The 22,644-nt window shown below is 37.3% G+C and overlaps 1 protein-coding gene across 1 annotated transcript in view; it reads right to left on the bottom strand.

Moving 5' to 3' along the window:
• NRXN1 (neurexin 1) overlaps positions 1-22,644 on the bottom strand; it is a 756,469-nt gene that overhangs the window by 650,351 nt on the left and 83,474 nt on the right. Inside the window, exons 4-6 of the mRNA XM_055540064.1 lie at positions 18,422-18,805; positions 9,123-9,326; positions 6,538-6,564 (exon numbers count right to left, since the gene is read on the bottom strand). Of these exons, the coding sequence (XP_055396039.1) occupies positions 6,538-6,564; positions 9,123-9,326; positions 18,422-18,805 (615 nt within the window). The remainder of the gene's footprint in view (positions 1-6,537; positions 6,565-9,122; positions 9,327-18,421; positions 18,806-22,644) is intronic.

Raw genomic sequence — 22,644 nt, forward strand, 5'->3', positions numbered from 1 at the left:
CAAAACTCTAACCTATGAAGGAAATAGCAAATGCTTTAGAAATCAACTCTCTAATAGCACAATAGGAACCTGTGATCAACCAATTGTGGTCTCACAATTTGTGACATTTTGTGGTAGAAAAGAAAATTTCCTTTTCCCAGAAGCCAAGGAAAATATCAAGTTCAGAATTTTTCTTCTGAAACATTATAGGCTTTTCTGACAATTTCTATTGTGGCCATAGTTACAACGCTAACTTTCAACAATGAAAGAGAATTTGATGAATTTGGTTAACACAAATCTAGAATTCTGCATTTCTTTGAGCACAGCCATTTGCCATAGTAATAAGGAGATGTTCAACTGACTAAATTAATAACTGAGACTGATTTCATATGAATTCTTAACCTGCACCAAAAGAGCAATCTTTTAAAACACTGAAGCATTTTATATTTGCATGTAAGCAATAAGCCAATTAACTGTTCACTAAAATAGACCCAAGTCTTCTACTTACCAAGCTCTCATACGATGATTTTGCACAATCTATGTAGTCATTAAATGTGCATTCTTTATGATTCTCTTAATATTAAGAGCGGGTAATTCAAATGGGCTTTCCTTAAATTTTATTCCAATTTTGATATTTTTCTAAAGACACTGCCTACACAATGGGCCTTAAGAAAAAGACTCAGCTTTTGCTTCTTTGAGTTATTTGTTTTTCATCAGAAATCTATGGTCTCTTTATTTTATATGTTAATTCTCTTATATTTTTGTTGAAAATCATTCATCAACATTCTTTTCCTTTCCTTCATATATACTTTAAGCTTTAAAAATGACAGCAATGAAAAACAAACAAAAAAACTTGCCCTTTTCTGTATGTATATATTTATCTTCCTTTATTCCTTGAGATGGAGAAGACAATGGCACCCCACTCCATTACTCTTGCCTGGAGAATCCCATGGACGGAGGAGCCTGGTAGGCTGCAGTCCATGAGGTCGCTGGGAGTCGGACATGACTGAGCGACTTCACTTTCACTTTCCTGCATTGGAGAAGGAGATGGCACCCCACTCCAGTACTCTTGCCTGGAGAATCCCAGGGACAGCGGAGCCTGGTGGGCTGCCGTCTATGGGGTCGCACAGAGTCGGACACGACTGAAGTGACGTAGCATTCCTTGAGCAGCTCCTATCCTAGGTGGATGGACAGCACCAATCAGTGAGAAGCAGTGATTGATGGAACTCTTGAAATCAAGGATGGTTGTGTGGAGGCAGAGACAGAGGCTCCTTTTGCAGTTCTCTGCTCTTCAGGCACCAGGCAGTTGCTCTGAACTGAATATTTGTTTCATGTTAACAAGAGTCAGCCTCCTGAAATTCCCTCATATCTTTTTAAGTAGTCTGCCAAGTGGCAGCCTGATCAAAGCAATCTAATATGGCTTAAGTGCCACTGGTTGACATTTTGCATTCTTTTATTGCTTTCCATTTTTATCTACATAAAAAAATTAGGATAACTAATATCCAGTTGATCTTTTCATTCTGGTAATAAAATGATAATACAAAGATCTTATTATCCACTCTGGGCATCCATCATAGTACATTTTCCAATAACATATTACTCAGAGCATTTCTTCACTATATCCAAGTCTTGGACTTAGATTTTCTTTCTTTGCAATCCTTAGACAATGAACTGCCAAAAAAGAAGCTGAACTTCAACCCTTGACACTGCCCACATTAACACCATCTCCAATTTTATTATCTCTGTGTCTTAAATAAATCATTTTCTATAAGAAGCCAAACAAAGTTGGAAGTTCTGCCTACTGGGATATTTTTTTTCACCCCATAGAGCTTTTTATTTTTGTAAGAAAACAAGAAGAAGGAGAACAAGAGAAAACAACATTGGAAATGGAAAAGTAAGATGAGTAAATCTTGGTAGGGAGAAAGAGCAGGTGGGCAGAAGAGATCCATGTATAAGGATTAAATAAACAAAAATAAATAAACAAGCAAAATAAAAATCAAAGATCATGGTTTTATTAAAATGCATGTTTATGTGAATTCAGAGGTGGCCGCAAACCTTCCTGTGGGCAAGAAGGATATTCCATAATTATGTCGTTGACTTGACAAGACAAAACAAAAGGGAAAGACAACACTAACAAAAACAAAAATCACAAAATCCTCCTTGCATCTGCTATATATTTAAAGTAGTTATTTGTATAACAACTAGGACTCACTTATAGTTGATAGGAGCATGTTTAGTTTTCAAATTTTCAATATATTTAAACCTTCAAAGATTATAACACTAACAACTTGTAAGGTTACTAAAAGAAGAGAAAAAGAAAAAAAAATGAGGCTATTAAAACATGCAATATACCACTACAGATCCCAAATTATCAGGAAAAAAAAAAAAAGAAACACATAGCCTAATGACTTTGGATGTACTGATAACTGGGCAGCAAATTTGAAACTGAGACTCTCTTGGTCACTCTATCTCAAGCTACATACTTTGGCAGACAAAGAAAATGCAGGATAAAACCAATGTTATTTCTATTATAATAATATTACAAAGTCTACTAATAATGCATTTGAGAAAATTTCACAGGGAGTAGAAATTTTCTTTTGTACTCTTTACACTTTTAAAAACACTTAGGTCAATTAACACTATGGGCTAGGGAAGAGACCCTCATACACTCACTGTTCATGCAAATAATTAATGTGTTAGTCACAAAGCACTATTCCATCTGACTTGGCCTCTTTTAGTAAAAACTTGGTATTAGTGTATATCTCTATAATATATAACTATTTTTGTAAAATCATCTATAACCAGACCTTTTTTCATTAATCAAATAATTGTTCTTTATGTTAAAAGAATGTGACTCTACAGTCCTTTCCCATCTACCTTTATTGAAGTAAGTTTCACTCTCCAGGGAAGACATTATCTGCAGTAAAAGATGGTGGTTCTTTTAGCAACTTCCATATGAAATTACTTTATGATGGTAGATTGTGGTTCTCCATATTGGAATTGACTGAAGAGACAAGAATAATCTGACTATCCTGGATAGATGAGAATGGAGGGCTGTAGATATAATACACTTCTGTGTTTGCCTTCCCTTCCATAAATTTTTAAATACTGACCTAATCTAATACCAAGCTGTAGATAACAAAAATATCTTAGCAATGAAATAAGCTGATGGACATCAAAGAACTGAGTCTGGTCTGGGATTGTGTGCAGAGACATTCTATTTGTAATCAGAGAGATCAAAGCATACATTTTGACACTGACATGACTGCTATTCACAGAGATGGTTCTTAAAAAAAAAAAACCCTCTCCACACATGAAAATAAGCTTTTTATTTTTAAATAAAAATGGGCTATTTCCTTCCATTTAAAAATTCTTGACAGCTCTTCCTATTAGAGGAGGGAGGGATAGTGGCAACAAAGGGTTTGACAGAGATGGTTCCTGAAATTAAAATCAGCCTTTTCTCAAAAGAACCTTAACAAAAGACTTTGCTCAGCCTGTCTGTGGAAGAGTGCATTGCTGCATCTAAACTACTGATACAGGAAGGGCTGAAAAAGAAATATATACCACCTTGTAGTCCTACAGGTCTGAAGACATGCAACACAGCTAGACCTTCTTCCCTCCTCACCTCATACCTATTCTTCAGTAGCAAAGACTGGAGAATCTGATGATACATGTATTTTCTTTTCCATATGAAGTAACACCTGCCATAAACTAAGGGAAGGAAGGATTAAAAAGGATGGAGTGATTATAGGAAACAGCAGAGCAACTCTGTATAAGAGTAGAGAAATGAGAGATTCCCATTCAAAATTAATGATTTATAATTTACTATTAATTCTCAAAGTATGATAATTTTTGTTACTGTATGTATATTTCCTGTGGAAATTGTCTTAAAGATATCAACTGAGGTATTGCATATTAAGCTCACAACACAGCTGATATCTTAGGTGTGGTATAACTTTTAGATGGTGGTGGTATAAGTTTGTGAGTTAGTAAATGCACATTTCAGTTTCAGACAAACTCATGGCTTGCAGAGGATAAATGTAATAAATCAGTCTTTCATTAAACTACAAGTTATACTGAGATACAAGTATTTTATTTATATTTCCTTATGAGTATGAAATACAGTCCAGGTGGAAATCTCTGCTTATTTAATCACTGTGAGTTAGATTTGCATTATTTAAAATGTAAATTCCTCCCTATCCTCAAAGTTGAGTAATAACATGATTTCTTGATGGAACTTAGAGTTCTGGGTATATTTGCCCATTATTCCCCATATAAAACAAAGGCAAAGAAATAAAAACATTACCTGATCACTGAATGTTCTTTCCAGTGACTGCTGTCAAGTTAAGGCATTTGCAGTCCTGTCTGCAGTATACACTGAAAGCTCATAATCATTGGTTTAATTAAAGTAAAATTAAGGGTAAGATATTATCTTTAAAACGGGAAAAAAAAAATCCACTAACCATCAAAGACTTTTGTCCTTAAAGTATTATTTTGTGAAATATCTAAAGAAAATATACTTAGTATCAGTCTTATAATAATGAGCCAAATAAAGAGAAATATCTAACAAGGGTAATTAAACCATAAATGTGTATTTTAAAATGATAGAGCTAGATAACATAGAAGCACATTTGATGGGGCAATTTCCATTAAATACTAGAGTTTATGTAGCCACATTTTGTAAATCTAAAAACCCATGCATTATTGCATACCTAATATAAATAAAAATAAAGCATAAGTCTAGAAAGAAATAGTTTCCTCACATGGATTTTCTAAGATCCAGGAAGCATCCAGAACATCTACAGCTGCCTTGAGTCACAAATCTGGCCTTGGGAAAGGGTTTTGTGAGTTGTTACTTTGCCTGTATTTATAGTCCAGAGGTGAAAGCAAGCTGGATCATGGTATCAGACTGGTAAAACTGTGCTTCTTTTCAGAGTGTGGTAGAGATGGAGTTTGAAAGGAGATGATGAATATTTGAAAAAATTCCACTTGTGTGAGATCTCTGAGAGATTAGTTCAGGAACTAGAGTCTGTCTGAGATGATTTTTAATACCTTACTGCTGCTGCTGCTAAGTCACTTCAGTCGTGTCTGACTCTGTGTGACCCCATAGACAGCAGCCCACCAGGCTCCGCCGTCCCTGGGATTCTCCAGGCAAGAACACCGGAGTGAGTTGCCATTTCCTTCTCCAATGCATGAAAGTGAAAAGTGAAAGTGAAGTCTCTCCGTCGTGTCTGACTCTTCGCGACTCCATGGACTGCAGCCTACAAGGCTCCTCTGTCCATGGGATTTTCCAGGCAAGAGTACTGGAGTGGGTTGCCATTGCCTTCTCTGTTTTAATGCCTTATATGACAGTTCAACAGCTTTTTTTTTTTTTAACCAATCATGATTCTATTACCTTTTTATTGTTATGATTGGAAAGATAGTCCTTTATGGTCCTTTAAAATGAATATTAAAATATTTTAAAGACAAATCTGAGTTATCAGAAGCACGCTTCATAAGCTTATTGCTTTTGTAAGCTGAAGACCACCATTTTGTTTCTCAGAGGATGACTTACTGCCATTTGGATACATAGCCAAAGGTTTTGGGAGTGTATTCCATCAATTCACATTCAGCATTTTCCAAGGATATAAAAAATATATATATATTTTACTGAATAGGACAATGAAAGATTAGAAGCTTGTTAGAACCATTTTAGTTAAATAGCTAACAACTTTTTTTATATTGGAAGAGATTCCTTAATGTGGTCAGCAAAACCTGGAAAAGAAAAACCTAAATATTTATGTAAATAAATAAATTCACTCAAGATAATGCTACAACTCAAAATAAAATCACAGTCCTTACATCCTTTCAAGTTCTCTAGTCCAAATTAAAAAAAACTCAGTCCATGCATCTTTTCTATCTCATCACTTGGCATGCATATCACAGATTTGAAGGGTTTTGGTTATTTTTGCAGATATATGATTAGGATGTAAAAATTCATTATGTAAATACTCTCAGTAAACCAGAAAAACTCTTTAGATAAGTCATATTCTGAATATATATACATGTACATATATATATATATATATAAAACTTGGAAAAACACACATTTTTCAATGTAAAACTTTAGTTGAATTTAGAAGAGTTCAATAGTAAATTTCAAATAAAAGAGATTTTTTTCTATGTTTGATTTAAGAGATAAAAACAGAAAGTGAAGGAAATTAAGACCCACAGCATTTTATCCTAATTTGGTTATGAAGAGAACTACTGGAGTCCAAGATTTACCAAAATACAAATGCTGTCAGCTTTATCCACAGGTCTACAGAGGTGTTGGTACCTTCTGTTACAGGATATTTCTCACCTCTTTTTCCCACTTAGAGGTAGGAACTGCAGCAGGAACGTCTTCAGCTGGACAGATTTCAAAATGAATTTTTACAACCCAGATGATGGACTGGTGTATTTCAAAAGTGAACTCATGAGTTTTATAAACAACTTTCTCTTGCTCTCTCTTTTGTTTTTCTTCACTAGCTACATCATAATGGAGGAATAACATTTTAAAAATTTTGAATAGGCACTTACTGGAATTACAGTTAATCCTGATACAATCTAGATGGGGAAGAATAGATGAAAAATGAAAATTTATCCTTCAAGGTAATAGCTGCAGACATCCAATAAAATCACAGTCCACCCTTCCGGGGACAGACACATGCAAATATGGCCACTCCATATCATTTATTCTTTACATACTTCTAGAACCCAGATTCTTTGTTATAAAACTTCACCATTGGAAACAACGGGAGAAGAATTTTTTAAAAAATGGCCAACTCAAACAAAGCTACATGGTGACAAATCTAAGTGAAATAAAGAATTGTTAACTGTCAAAGATGCTTGGCTTAGACTGGCTGCAGCTTTCTTCCCATCTGTGAAAGAACAAATCATTGTTTACAATTTAATTAAAAAGTGCTCCGTCACAATGGGGAACAGTGCAAGCTCAGCTAGGCTCAGACATCTTGGACCTCCAAAATCTATTATCCCGCAAAGGCCAACAGAATGCTTTAGAATCGTGGTGGTCAAACGGAGAGCTAGTTGAAATTATTCTTATTTCACTCTAATGTATTTATTATTATTGTTGTTGCTGTTGTTACTATTACTTGCCTGGACAAAAAAAGGTAAACAGCCAGGAGTTAGCTGGATTCCATGCCTTGTATTAATTGGAGAAAGAAATAAACACTTTGTTTCCTTTAGAAACTCTAGTGACTAAGGAGTAGTGTCATTCCCGGGAGCACGTAGGCCTATTCCTCTGTTAGGAGCTAACTATGTTATCTCTATATAATAAGGTTCATGGTTATTACTGCTATTGATTTTTCTTTTCTTATACTTTCTTCTTATATAAAAGCAGATTCCCCAAGAATGGAATGTTTGATCTGAATAGCGTAGATTATAATTATAAGGGTATCTTTAAAGGACCATGTGGGGTGTTTTATGTTTATTTTATATGTAGGTAAATATTTGTTGGATTTGGTTGTTGTATTGAATGCCTTTGGGGAACATGAAAAACACAAACCTAGATTCTGTTTCCATATAGCTGAGTTTGTCATGTGTCGTCAACCGCATCAGAAAAGTGGTTGCAAACAGCCAAGGATCAGCATCTACACAACTCTTTCCACAGAATGCTTTGCTGTTAGAAAATTCCCATGAGTGTGTTCACCTCCTCTGGCTAACAGCCCCTTTACTGAAACTAGGCAATTTTGATGGGCTTGTAGTAACCTATCATTGTCACTAGAGGGAACTCTAACAGAAGAGTAAAAAAGTATTATGTGTTCTTCCGTAAAAAGAAAAACAACCTTATTATTGGACTTTTAAACTTAATGTTAATTGAATGTAATTGTATGAAACAAACTACTAATGAAATAATTTTATATTTTATGAGCTACTATTCTGCCCAGCACAGTTTGATATATGTGGGGTTTTCACAAATGCCATACCTCATCACATTTTCCTACACTTTTTGTAAATCTATGTAGTCTTGAATTTTATTTTTCTCTTTCCTCTTATTCATTATTGTGTGTGTTCAGTACTTCCAGGAAATACAGTAAAACCTCATTAATTTGTACTCCTATTATTTGGAGTTAATTTTAATATTGAAACTTATTGGGCAGAATATCTGTAATTCTTCATTCGCTATGAGCAGATTGTCTGAGAAAAATGAAACAAATTGTGAAAGGCCAAGTTTGGAAAAAAAACTGATTTCCAGTACACCGATGGAGCAACTTTAGTGAAACAATGTGCTAATTATGGATAATTCTTAACCACCCAGTAACATTAGCCTTGTAAGACCTTTCCTTAAGATTTTTTGAGCTACTAATTTGTGTTTTTGAATGTATTTGAAAACAAATATGCTTACATTATTTTTTTTAGTCTACAATTCATACTCTTTTTTTTAATTTGGCCTGATTTTCCCCTAGATTTTATCCAGTTTGGTGAGGTTTTACTGTAGTGACTTTTTCTGAATGCTACAATTAAGCAGGAAAGCATTATTTTTCTGCGGAAGAGTCTGTGTTTTTAGTGTTCTCATGGCTGCTTGCTGAGGGCCGCAGACTTTGGGCATTGAAGGGTTGTGGATTGTTGTTTGATAGCAAAATATCACCACACAGTATTTCCAAACAGAAAAGATGGGATACCACGAAGGTAACTGTTCAAAGGAGAAGCCCAAGGATAGACAAAGAGCAACTGTTGATCTAAATCACAAACTAGACATTTGACATTTTATAGCATGTGCTATCCAAGTCAAAGTTGGTGGATTTTTATTTTATCTGAAAGGATTTTATCTATAACCAATCAGAATGTCAGTCAATGTAAAAATAGGAAATTCAGTTTGAGGCATCATCAAGCGTAATAATTCATATTTTCAATAATCTCATTAATGCACATGGCTTCCCTTTTAAGAACCCTCAGTGGAAGGAACCACAAAACAGTAAATTATGTTAAACAATATAAAAACAATAAAAAGATGTCCCCAAAACCTAAATGAATTTAAATAATGGAGATGAGACTATTAAGTGTTTTAACTTTCCATGGCAAACAGGCTACTTGATAAATGTTTGCAGGCAAAACTGAACAAAAAGTGAAAAGTGTTAGTTCAATGGGGGAAGGCGAGTTGTTACCTAGGTTGACCGTCAGTTTCACACGCCCTGCGTCCAGCTCCAGGCGGAGGGTGTCTGCTGAGTCTCTGGAGGTGGTTGCCATGAGAATGCCATATGCACGCTGGGATCGAAACCGTAAGGACACATCCTCAGCCTCCGTGTGCATCACCACCGGGAGCTGGATTTTCATAAACATACTCCCGTCATAGCTCAGAACTGTTGCTTCTATAGTTGGGAAATAAACATAAAAGCTCTGGGTCAGTTTAGTACATATAAACTTTGAAAAGGAAAAGCATGACCTATTAAAGGTTTCCATATAGAAGACAAGACACAAACTCGACTCATCTTCTTCCAAAATGAGCAATTTTTTTTTTTTTTAAACTGGAAAGAGAAGTCACAGGAGAAGTATCTCTTAAAGTTCAAAGCAGAGGTGGCTGCACTTCCGTTTCTGTACCTAAAACAACTTCTATCTATAGGATTCATCATGTAGGATTATCCATGTTCATGGATGCATATCTTTTCTCAATAGCAGAGATCATATTATGTGTGTGTGTGTATGTGTGTGTGTACAGCCATAGTGCAAGCCTGGCTTGAAGTACTAGCTACTATTTATGCTTATTTGTATACGGCTAGGCCACTGATCAGCTCTGTGAAATTAAACTCGGCTCGAATCCTTCACTTGCAAAATGAGAGGGTGCTACTAGAGCATCTCTAAGGCCTCTTCTTACCTCAAAAGCCCATGATTCTAAGAAAAGTTACTTTTATCATTTAAAAAAAATAATTTTGTGCCCCAATACAATCAAAAAAGAAACACTAAAATTATGAGTTAAATACAGGAATCAAGTCAACACTTTTCCAAAGGTGATGTTCAGAAACAGAAGAACAATTGGTATTACCAAACAACAGGTAATACATGTTCTGAGTCACTGGGGTGAACAAGGTAATTCATTTTCACAAAGACACAAACTGTAACTTCATATTAAAGTTCATTTGCAGATAAGGGGTAACTTAAAGCATTACCTGTAAGCCCACCCTGGTGTTCTGAAAAAATTAAGCTATCGCCAAAAAGTTACTATGTACCTGGGTAACATTGAGTGAGGATGGAGGTGGAATTGAAGAGCTTGTATGGATGTGTGCTACTAGAGAAAAGTAGATGGCTTTAATGGAGAAGTTGCTTAATTTTGCATGAAACACAGAGAGGCAAAGAGCAAAAGTGTTGATCTCAAACTGACTGCTTTAAGAAATAGTCAGCACCCCTTCATGTTAAACACCATATGGTTGTGGAACACTGTGAAACAAGTATGAATCATGTTGCTTTGTCGTGGGTTCTGATAACTCAAGATACCATTTAATAAAAGAAAAACTACCTGAAATTAAAACAAACTAGGAAGTTCTCATTCTCTTGACTATTGACAGCAATGAACTTTAGTGATACAACCATGACTATTATTAAGACTATATTTTGGAGCTGTGGTTTTGCAAGATTATCTTCTCAAAATCAGGAAAATCAAGTATTGCTTCTAACAGACTTCAATCATTAGTTATCATCTAAGGGTTGAATGCACATCCAGAATCAGTAAGGCTTCCAGAGCTCCCTGCTTAGGACCTTTCTCTTCTCTCTACCTCTTAAGGGATCTGGGTCAATTCACATGCTCAGTCCCCCTAATACTTATAAACAGTCCTAACTTCTCTCCTGAGCTCCCTCAAACATCCATCAGCCATTGCTTATTTGACATCTCCAATTTGAATAAGATACACACACCAATAATGAACAAATTCTCCAGCTCCAATGAACATGCTCCTGCTCCAGTGTTCTCCATCTCTGTAAATAGCTTAACGCCATTACTCAGATCTTAACCTTTCTGCTTTCTTTCTTACCCTCTCTGCCATGTCCAATCTGTTTGCAAATCTGCAAGTCTTGTAGACTCTAATTCCAATCTACCTTCTGAATCAATCAGTTTGGGCCACTGCAGTACATCGGACTCTGCTCCCATGTCTCACATAGATCAATGAGGATAGCTCGCTCAATGGCCTCCCTACTTCTATTCTTTCTCCCTACACATAGTGGCCAAGCTAAATTTTTAAAGGAGCCAATCTGATCATATCACTTCATTACTTCATCTAAGCACATCCACCCCACCCACCCCTAATCCTTCACCTCCCTACCCTTCGCCAATAGATTCCCACCACTGCAGTTCGAATAAAATCTGTATTCCTTGTTTAACTTATGACGTTTTGTGTGAATCAGTCCAGTCCATCTCTCAGCCTCAGCTTTTAGCATGTCCTCCCTCGTTTAGTAAATTCCAGCCACACTGATTTCATCTCTCATTCAAGTATTTGCACTTGAGGCACGTTCTGTCTTAAAAGGTTTCGGCCCCAGATCTTTACATGGCTGGTTCCTTCAGCATTCAGATTTTTGATCAAATGTTACTCCAGATGTACCTGTTGCAAGCACTCCTTTAATTCTCCCTCCAGTTATTCTATATCTACTTAGCATTTTTTAAGTTACCATTTCTTATTTGTCTGTAATCTGTCTTTGCCTTTTGTATGCATATTATTACAGCAGAGGCTGAGTCCTCCTACTTCTTTCTCTATCATCAGCCAAGTGCACCAGGCACAGGGCAGAGCCTTGATAAACATTGACTGAATTAATGATTGGATTTGATACTGAAGGTATGTGGAAGAGCTTATTTCAATTTGGATATCATGTATATGTAAATACTAATAAGATTAAGTATTTATTCTATTGTAAGTGAATCTAATTTTGGTGATGTATATGAACAAAATATTCCTTAAAGTCTACAGTGGAAGCCATAATAATGTCATAAAAGACATTCTATGAGAGGGGTCTGTTTACCAAAATAGGGGTCTCATGGCTAAGCATTTACCTAAGCACTAAGAAGATAAAATATAATCCCCTTAAAATATGGTGGTTTTACATCATATCACATATCTATCAATGGATCATATTTTTCCAATACATCAGATCAGAACAGATCAGATCAGTCACTCAGTTATGTCCGACTCTTTGCGACCCCATGAATGGCAGCACGCCAGGCCTCCCTGTCCATCACCAACTCCCGGAGTTCACTCAGACTCACGTCCATCGAGTCAGTGATGCCATCCAGCCATCTTATCCTCTGTCGTCCCCTTCTCCTCCTGCCCCCAATCCCTCCCAGCATCAGAGTCTTTTCCAATGAGTCAACTCTTCGCATGAGGTGGCCAAAGTACTGGAGTTTCAGCTTTATCATCATTCCTTCCAAAGAAATCCCAGGGCTCATCTCCTTCAGAATGGACTGGTTGGATCTCCTTGCAGTCCAAGGGACTCTCAAGAGTCTTCTCCAACACCACAGTTCAAAAGCATCAATTCTTCGGTGCTCAACCTTCTTCACAGTCCAACTCTCACATCCATACATGACCACAGGAAAAACCATAGCCTTGACTAGACGAACCTTTGTTGCCAAAGTAATGTCTCTGCTTTTGAATATGCTATCTAGGTTGGTCATAACTTTCCTTCCAAGGAGTAAGCGTCTTTTAATTTCATGGCTGCAGCCACCATCTGCAGTGATTTTGAAGCCCCCCAAAATAAAGTCTGACACTGTTTCCCCATCTATTTCCCATGAAGTGGTGGGACCGGATGCCATGATCTTCATATTCTGAATGTTGAGCTTTAAGCCAACTTTTTCACTCTCCACTTTCACTTTCATCAAGAGGCTTTTTTGTTCCTCTTCACTTTCTGCCATAAGGGTGGTGTCATCTGCATATCTGAGGTTATTGATATTTCTCCCGGCAATCTTGATTTCAGCTTGTGGTTCTTCCAGCTCAGCGTTTCTCATGATGTACTCTGCATAGAAGTTAAATAAACAGGGTGACAATATACAGCCTTGACGAACTCCTTTTCCTATTTGGAACCAGTCTGTTCCATGTCCAGTTCTAACTGTTGCTTCCTGACCTGCATACAAATTTCTCAAGAGGCAGGTCATGTGGTCTGGTATTCCCATCTCTTTCAGAATTTTCCACAGTTTATTGTGATCCACACAGTCAAAGGCTTTGGCATAGTCAATAAAGCAGAAATAGATATTTTTCTGGAACTCTCTTACTTTTTCCATGATCCAGCGGATGTTGGCAATTTGATCTCTGGTTCCTCTGCCTTTTCTAAAACCAGCTTGAACATCAGGAAGTTCACAGTTCACGTATTGCTGAAGGCTGGCTTGGAGAATTTTGAGCATTACTTTACTAGCGTGTGAGATGAGTGCAATTGTACTGTAGTTTGAGCATTCTTTGGCATTGCCTTTCTTTGGGATTGGAATGAAAACTGACCTTTTCCAGCCCTGTGGCTGCTGCTGAGTTTTCCAAATTTGCTGGCATATTGAGTGCAGCACTTTCACAGCATCATCTTTCAGGATTTGGAATAGCTCAATTGGAATTCCATCACCTCCACTAGCTTTGTTTGTAGTGATGCTTTCTAAGGCCCACTTGACTTCACATTCCAGAATGTCTGGCTCTAAGTCAGTGATCACATCATCGTGATTATCTGGGTCATGAAGATCTTTTTTGTATAGTTCTTCTATGTATTTTTGCCATCTCTTCTTAATATCTTCTGCTTCTGTTAGGTCCATACCATATCTGTCCTTTATCCAGCTCATCTTTGCATGAAATGTTCCTTTGGTATCTCTGATTTTCTTGAAGAGATTCCCTAGTCTTTCCCATTCTGTTGTTTTCCTCTATTTCTTTGCATTGATCGCTGAAGAAGGCTTTCTTATCTCTTCTTGCTATTCTTTGGAACTCTGCATTCAGATGTTTATATCTTTCCTTTTCTCCTTTGCTTTTCGCTTCTCTTCTTTTCACAGCTATTTGTAAGGCCTCCCCAGACAGCCATTTTGCTTTTTTGCATTTCTTTTCTATGGGAATGGTCTTGATCCCTGTCTCCTGTCACGAACCTCATTCCATAGTTTATCAGGCACTCTATCTATCAGATCTAGGCCCTTAAATCTATTTCTCACTTCCACTGTATAATCATAAGGGATTTGATTTAGGTCATACCTGAATGGTCTAGTGGTTTTCCCTTCTTTCTTCAATTTCAGTCTGAATTTGGCAATAAGGAGTTCATGGTCTGAGCCACAGTAAGCTCCTGGTCTTGTTTTTGCTGACTGTATAGAGCTTCTCCATCTTTGGCTGCAAAGAATATAATCAATCTGATTTCGGTGTTGACCATCTGGTGATGTCCATGTATAGAGTCTTCTCTTGTGTTGTTGGAAGAGGGTGTTTGTTATGACCAGTGCATTTTCTTGGCAAAACTCTATTAGTCTTTGCCCTGCTTCATTCCGTATTCCAAGGCCAAATTTGCCTGTTACTCCAGGTGTTTCTTGACTTCCTACTTTTGCATTCCAGTCCCCTCTAATGAAAAGGACATCTTTTTTGAGTGTTAGTTCTAAAAGGTCTTGTAGGTCTTCATAGAACCGTTCAACTTCAGCTTCTTCAGCGTTACTGGTTGGGGCATAGACTTGGGTTACTGTGATACTGAATGGTTTGCCTTGGAAACGAACAGAGATCATTCTGTCATTTTTGAGATTGCATCCAAGTACATAAGGTTTCCCTAAAGAAAATCTAATAGAATTTGCTCAAAAAATAAAGCATGACTGTAAAGTTGCAATAAACAGTAGGAAAAAAAAAAAAAACAACTGCTTATAGTATAATCTTAAAGACACTTGATCTCTACCATACCCCTTCCTAATTTATAGCCAATCACTGTCCCTATCTATAAAGCAACATATATTTGAATAAAAATTTTAAAGCCATTATCAATCGTTCTGTTACTTTGGTGTTATGTAGATACAAGGGCCAAAATATTTTTAGTTTTCTCTTATTTAATCTGTAAATCTAGTCTCTATTATTCAACTATCATTTTTTAAAATTATCTCATTCTTGTATGAAATATAGCTTAATTTGATTAAAAATTAAGTAGAGGGAACATTCTTTTAGAAATACAGATGACTGACAAGGGATTATAAATATTGTATAAAATACAATCCAAAGTAAAAAAGAAAACAAGTATCATTGGCCTTTAATATTCTCTGAAAAGCTGCAGGAATGAAATAACAGTAAAGTAATAAAACTCAACTGCCTCTGAGTGCCATTTTAAACAATTCTCAATGTGAAAATAACTTGTTGATAAATTACAAATGAATGCCTAAATGATTCCTCATAATTAGAGTTAACGTTTAATTAGACAAGAAATGGAAAATGTACAAGGTTGTAGTTGAGAGCTGCCAAATAAATGGTAAACAACATTCTGACATTTGAAGGTTATGCTATTTGGCAGCATTCTTTAAACATTAGTAAACTTACTTTACCACTTAGAACACAAAATAATTCTTTAAGAAGCTAATTTCAATATAGCACTTCCCAACAAGGGAGAAAAAGTTTCAACTTTGTCTCCTCTGTCTCCTTCCCCCTTGTCGTTAAGTTTGATAAATTTGCTTTTCTGTGTTATTCCTTCTTGCGGTCTAAAGTGTACACCTGTGCTCAGTTTTGCCAAAAGGCAGTCACATATTGTGATCAACGATGAAAATCAGACAGGGAGCCAAATTATATTGCTCTGACATCTGTCCCTCCATCTGGTAGAGCTTTAACAAACAAGTATAAAGTAGACCTCTGATGATACCATGTACATACAACCAAAAATAATTTCTGTATGACCAGTCTCCACAAATTTTCAGATTTATAAAATGTAAAGCAGGAGAGAAGGTGTTGAATTTAATCTATATTCAATTGGATATGATTTCTATGCTACTCTTCTTTATGGGATCAATACACATTCAAGCAAAATACTATTTTCTTATTTGCCTAAGTCAGCAAATACTCTGATCTTTCTTATAAACTATTTTGCTTACGTAGTGAAGAATGATTTCCTATAATGTGATTGAAACAGCCATTCCCAATGAGCACTGTCCAAGGACTTGAACATGCTTCTTTATAAATTAACATGTATTGCTTAATGATTGTAAAACAGAAACTTTGAAAATGCCTTTTTAAAAAAATTTCAAGAGCTGTCAGTCAACTCTTGCGTGATCAACAGCCTTATGTGATCAGAGTATATGCGAAGAACCACAGTCAAAGCACTCTCTTTGGAACTGGAAACCCTGAAGGCTGGACATGATCTTGTGTTGACTGAACTAGGGCAGAGCTGGGAACTGGACAGCAGCCAAATTCTGTGGCAGTGAACATGACAAGCATCCCACTTCACTCTTGTTCTTGGGAGATGCCATAATGTGAGCAAGAAAATTAATTCTGAAAAGCAAAGACTTCTCACAATACACTGGTTAGTCCAGAAACAGAAAACACACAAAAATGACTATTTTCTCTCCTCAGTACACAACCAACCTGGAGACAAAGAAATCTGCACAAATTTTCAGCCACTTGTCAGTTAAAAATGTATGTTGAAACCCAGTGATGAAACTTGCTATTAAATTCTTATTTGCAAATCTGCATATGCTTGCCACCCCTCCTTCTAATTATTGCAACATATAAATAGCCCCTTTCCCTCATTCTGGTTTAGGGAGCTCTAGAATCTCCCTTCTTATTTCTGCCATATGCAGTAGTGGAATACTGCCACAGGGTGGTACACCATGCATATGTAACTGGAGGCTTTTGTAATTTGTGTGATGGCTCAGTTATACCCTTTGCTAGCTTCACTTAAGTAGGAGGCATCAGAATAAGTGACAGCTCTCTGAGTGATTAAAATGAAAACAGAGTCTTAAATTACACAGGTCTCCTAATCTCACATCATACTTAACTATAATTTATCTTGCAAGCTTTGTCACTTTGTTGTTGTTGGCTCCTTTGGGCAATTTCTAAAAACTATACTATGCAAGCAAATAAATTAGAAGGGGAAATGTACAGAGAATATACACCTTACACATGAAACTATGCACCATAATTAACCTCTAATGACTATTCACAGGAATTGCAATTAGGTACTAGGAGAATGAATGAATCTATGTGATTAAAATATGTATCTATCTAGAGACCTATCTCATTGTAAAATCCAGAACAGTGATAGTATTTTGGTGGGTAATTTAAGATCATCATTAGATTATTAGGTTATGATTATTGATTGTCACAGTGATTAATGTTATCAATAGAACTGATAAGCTGATGAACCCTCTCATTAACATAAAGAATCAAAGCCACATTTCAACTTTAGATTTTGCCAAAAAAAAAAAACCAAACACTTTTTCTCTAGAAAGTGTCAGCTTAACTAAATTAAACTATTTCAGGAGTGCAAAGGCAAAATGACTAGATGTGTACGGCTTGAAAAATAGATCGCAGTTTCCTTTAGGCTAAATGTCTAAGAGAGCAATGTTATTTGGAGCATGAGAGGACAATGGGATAACTAGTCAATATTTTTTCATATTGATTTTTGTTCCATTGTTGAAAATGAGTGGCAATGAGTATAGTGACTAAAGCATTTATTTGAAACTCTTGAGTCGATGAAAAAATGTACTTAGACTTATTTGTTCTGCTATTTCTTCCTTTTGACTGGTCTCTAGATGAGCAGTGGCAGCTATCACACTTTACTTTTCCTTTAACCCTTATTCTCCTTCTGATGGGAGAAGAAAAGAAAAAAAAAAAAAAATGTAGCTTTGCCTTCCGCTAGAGAAGGAAAGGGAAGCACCCATTCAGAGCTTCCAGACACAATAAGCCTTAATATCAAATTGGTAAAGAAACCTTCTGTAATCAGTTGGGTCTTAGACCAAGGTAAGTGTCTCTGAAATTAGGGTGCATTTCTGAAAATACTGGTGTAACTTAAATGGTTTAAAATCATCTTACTCTTCAAATTTCAACCTTGAGAAGGTCGACTAAAGTAAAATGAACAGGCTCAGTGTCAGGGAAGTTGCAACTTACAGCTTAGCTTGCTTTGAATGCTATTTTTGACCTACATATTACCACTGGATGCCAAAAGTATGCTGGATTCATTCGTTTTATTTTTTTATTTTACTTTCTAGTGTCTGGAAATTAAAAACTGGGCAAAAGAGACAGTGATTGTCTATGATACATCTTAGGCCCATACCCTCGAGGATGCAAAGGACCTTACTATGTATTCCTGCGATATACTTAAAGGGCTGTGCATTCCCAGAATCAAGCCCTTTGAAAATCAATACAGACTTGTCAGTAAAGCATCCGTGTGGCCACTCTGCTTGCAGAGTTTACTTCCCCAGAGCACATATTACATTTCAATGGTCATTTAAGGTGTGAGGTCCACACTGAATACGTTTTTCATCTCAGGGGAGTTGGCTGCTTGGATTTTGGAATCATACCTCTCTCACAGGACCTGCCAAGATAGCCTGTTCCGGAACAATCGCAGACATATCTGTTCCACCCATCCCTGCACATGCCGTTGTTTTTGCAGGGGTTGCTAAGGCACGGTTTTGCTGTTTCTCTTGAGCAGGAGGGCTTCACGCCAGCCGTACTTTGAACTTCAGCCATTTGCCGGATATCTTTGCTCTGGCCATCAATGAACAGATCTCGTATGCAGCCCACGTAGCCGTAGTTGAGCAGCGCAGTCCACACCTCGGTGGGGAAGACGAGGCCAGCCTTATTTTCTGGCAAGCCTCCCAGGTACAACTCATCATCCAGGTCCAGAATCTCACTCTCGCCAGGAGCGGTGTAAGGCGTGCGCAGCGTGTTGACAGAAATGGTACCTGGTGCAAAGACAAGAGAGCACACGGGTCTTTACAGAAGGCAACCTCTTCTGAACATCACCCTTTCTTTCCACCATCTGCCTGAGGGTGAACCCCTTGAGGGCAGACATTTCTTATTTTTCTTCCTATTCCTGGTGTACTTCCCAGGGAAATGAATACAAACCTGAGGAATCAAGGAACTTGAAGAATAAGGCAGACTGTCATTAAAATGGTTGTTATTTCACTTTGGGAATGAAAACCAAAGTATACAGGCAAGAAGGACTTCTGTCAGCCTCCAAGAATTTAGGGGGAAAAAAGAAGGAAAGGAAGGAAGGAAGGAAGGCAGAAAAGGAGAGGGAGGGAAAGCGGGAGAGAACGAGGGAAGAGAAAATGGCATACTTATCACTCTCTAACAGGTCAGCCAAGAAGGCAAGAGAGGAAGAGAGGAGAGGGAGAGCGGATAAGGGGGTGTTTGTTGGGAGACGGTGAGGGAGAGGGAGAGAAAGAAAGAAGGAAAAATTGGCATTCTGTATCACTCCCTGTAATAAAAGCCAGGCTCTCTTTGGTTAGTGTTCATTTGCAAAGCTGGTATGCATCTGCAAATCAATGAAAGCTTGTGCTGTGTCCCTATCTGTAATAGACTTCATTGTTTTTTTTTTATAGACTACAATATGTTGACAGATTATAGCAAAACCTGACTTCATCACACTTAGCTGTATGAATCTTGATTAGCCCTTGTGGCCTCAGTTACTCATCCATAATATGGGCATACTAATATGACCTACCTCATATGAATGTTAAATAAAATAATACAAGTAAAATGTCTGGTTTGTAGTAAGCACTACATAAATGTGTGTAATATGATTCATCACAAGTCAAGTTAGGTGTTTATTTTTTTCTTTAAACCAAACTAGTTACGTATTTAAATTGTTATTTTTTTTCTTCCTCACTACAGTGTGAGGAGAAAATTACTCTATTAGTTTATAAATATATAGAAACCCTAGTCTTAAACATGGGATTAAGAGGTAGACATTTATATGGGATTACTCGAAGATCACAGAAAAAAATATATATTTATGGAATCCATTAAAAGAATAGGAAAGATAGAAGGCATTTTCCTGATTAAAACTTCCCCAGTGTACCACCAGATTACTCAACAATCCACTAATATTCTATTTCCAGAAATATCTTTGCAAAAATGCAGGTATGATACCCAAAATGGACACCACACTGACCCATTTCCAGATTATTCCAGATTTCTTTCTTAGGTCTAGACCATAAATCAGACTAGAAAGAGTCTAACAAGAGAAAGAGAAAGAAGACTCAGGGATTTAGGATGTAGACACACAGGAGATGCCTGAAGACAGAAGACGGGGTACAAAATGTGGGGACAGAAAAGAAAAAGGTAATGTGTGTAGAGGGTCAGTGTGTGTGCTCAGTCGCCTTAGCCACATCTGACTCTCTGTGACCCCGTGGACTGTAGCCCACCAGCCTCCTCTGTCCATGGGATTTCCCAGGCAAGAATACTGGAGTGGGTTGCCATGCCCTCCTCTAGAGGATCTTCCCGGCCCAGGATCGAACCTGGATCTCTTATGTCTCCTGCATTGGCAGGCGGGTTCTTCACCACTGGGAAGCAGGAGAGTAGGAAGATGTGTTTTAGTTGAGCTGAGACCCGTTCCAAAGGGAACTACGGCCTGTGGTGAATGTGCAACGTGCATCTAAGCACACAGGGCTGCGGGGCCTGCACTGTGCCCAGGAGACCCTCAAATCCCAGCAGAGGCGCACTCCCCAGTGTGAGCAGTGTAATGGGATCTGTCTTCATGAGGGAGAAGGGCAATGGAAGCTGCTGACAGAGACTGTGCAGCAGGCCAAGTCATTAAGAGTGCATTTGTCTCTCTAGATTTCCACAGAAAGAAACGGAAAAGGCTCCTAGGGGAGAAACACTCGGAGGCATTGCTATTTTGGCCTTCCAAAGAGGAGAGTATAATAGGGATTTTGGAGGCAGCAAAAGAGGAAAATGGCCAAGTACTCATTTACTGTTCACGTTTGTGCAGGTGTCTAGAAGAAAATTCATTAGAAATACACGGAGCAGAAAATCCTACTTAGAAAAATATTTTAAAAATCATTTAGGGGAAATAAAATAGATAATTCTGAGAGATGGTGACACTGTTCTAAATAGAATTTCACCACATGCATTTTAACTGTCCAAAATGCCCTAAGAAGTAAATTAAGACACGATCCTTAACCACTGCAGCAGCTAAAGTAAGTTAGAAAATGATGAGAGTTAAGTATTAATGATAAAAGCAAAAGTGGACATAAAAAAAACAGCATATGTTGAAAGCAAAGTTTTGAACACAAGGAAAACAATGACTTAGGTTTTTAAGATTAAAGAGAGAGGTGCCAGCCCCTATTTTTAATTAGTTCAAGAAGACTTTCTGGAAATGAATACATATTATTGAGACACAACTGTTAGGAGACACAGAGTAAGTTTTACAAGACTGGGGATATCTTGAATCCCCAGACTGGGGATATTTTTAAAATATCCAATTTTCCCCATACACCATTTTATTCATGAATAAATTTGATTTAGCTCAGGACTGGGAAAACACTGTGAAAAACTGTCTTGTCCTCATTCGTGGTGTTATGATTCTGACACTAAGGATGAGGATGTTTGGAGGAATCCTAAGATGAGGAAATCCAGTAGCTTGCATTAACACTTCACTCGGTCTCCTCTGCATAGTTTGCAGAGTTCGGTACACTCTGGGGTTTCCGTCTTCAGTATGTCTACTCTCTTGGGGCAAATCTGCTGCCAAGTATTTCAGATAATCATCCATGAAGAGTTTGTCTGACAGAATGGAGTGACTAGGTCTTCTAACTATGGTGCATTAGTGCCTGCTCTGAACAAAGTATTTAAGTTCAGGTATTTCTCTATGACCCATTCCAGTATGGCTCAGCTGCTAAAGAGTCGGCCTGTAATGCAGGCAATACAAGAGACGTGGGTTCAATCCTTGGGTCAGGAAGATTCCCTGGAGGAGGAAATGGCAACCCACTCCAGTATTCTTGCCTGGGAAATCTCATGGACAGAGGACCCTGGCAAGCTATAGTCCAAAGGGTCACAAAGAGTCGAACACGATTGAGCGACCAAAGATTATGTCTCTATGGATATTCTTGCTGTGGCCAGAGTAAGATATTCACTATTACTTTGAGATTAGAGTTTTCTGATCACAACTAAAGTTAAACCATAGTTTTCATGCAGCCCAGTACATGTGTACACATACACACACATATATTCACACATTGAAATATCTGTTTAACAGGAAAATCTCTCTACTACTTCTGAGACACTCTGATAATGTTTTCTTATAAGTATATTAATACAAATGCTAGACATGACCCACCAAACTCAGAACTGACAGGTTGTATTCTATGTTCAAAAAACACTGAGAAGTTACTATCATAAAGGGTAAGATCGCTCTTCTCCTTATTATCATTTTGAGAGACAGTCTGAGACTTCTCATGGGAAGAAGAATAATGAAAGGCAGAGAAGAAGCAAAAGAACACAATCCTAACTTTGCATCAAATATAATCCAAGAAAATAAAAACTTTCATTTAGCCCCATTTTCAAGGAATGGAGTCTCCATGAACAAATGCATGTATTAGATATTATTCACTGAAATAGTTTACAAACAAACAGAATGAAATGACTGTGACCCAAAATCACCTACATGCTTTACATGCTTTGTCAATTCACTTGTATGTTAGAAGATCTTTGTAAAAGGTATGGCAAAAAAAAAAAGGAAAAGGGTAGGACTTAAGAGGGAACAGAAATTATTATTTTCATGTTTTGAAGATTCAAAGAG

The sequence above is a fragment of the Bubalus kerabau genome, chromosome 11 (assembly GCF_029407905.1).
Source record: "Bubalus kerabau isolate K-KA32 ecotype Philippines breed swamp buffalo chromosome 11, PCC_UOA_SB_1v2, whole genome shotgun sequence".
Lineage (NCBI taxonomy): Eukaryota > Metazoa > Chordata > Mammalia > Artiodactyla > Bovidae > Bubalus > Bubalus kerabau.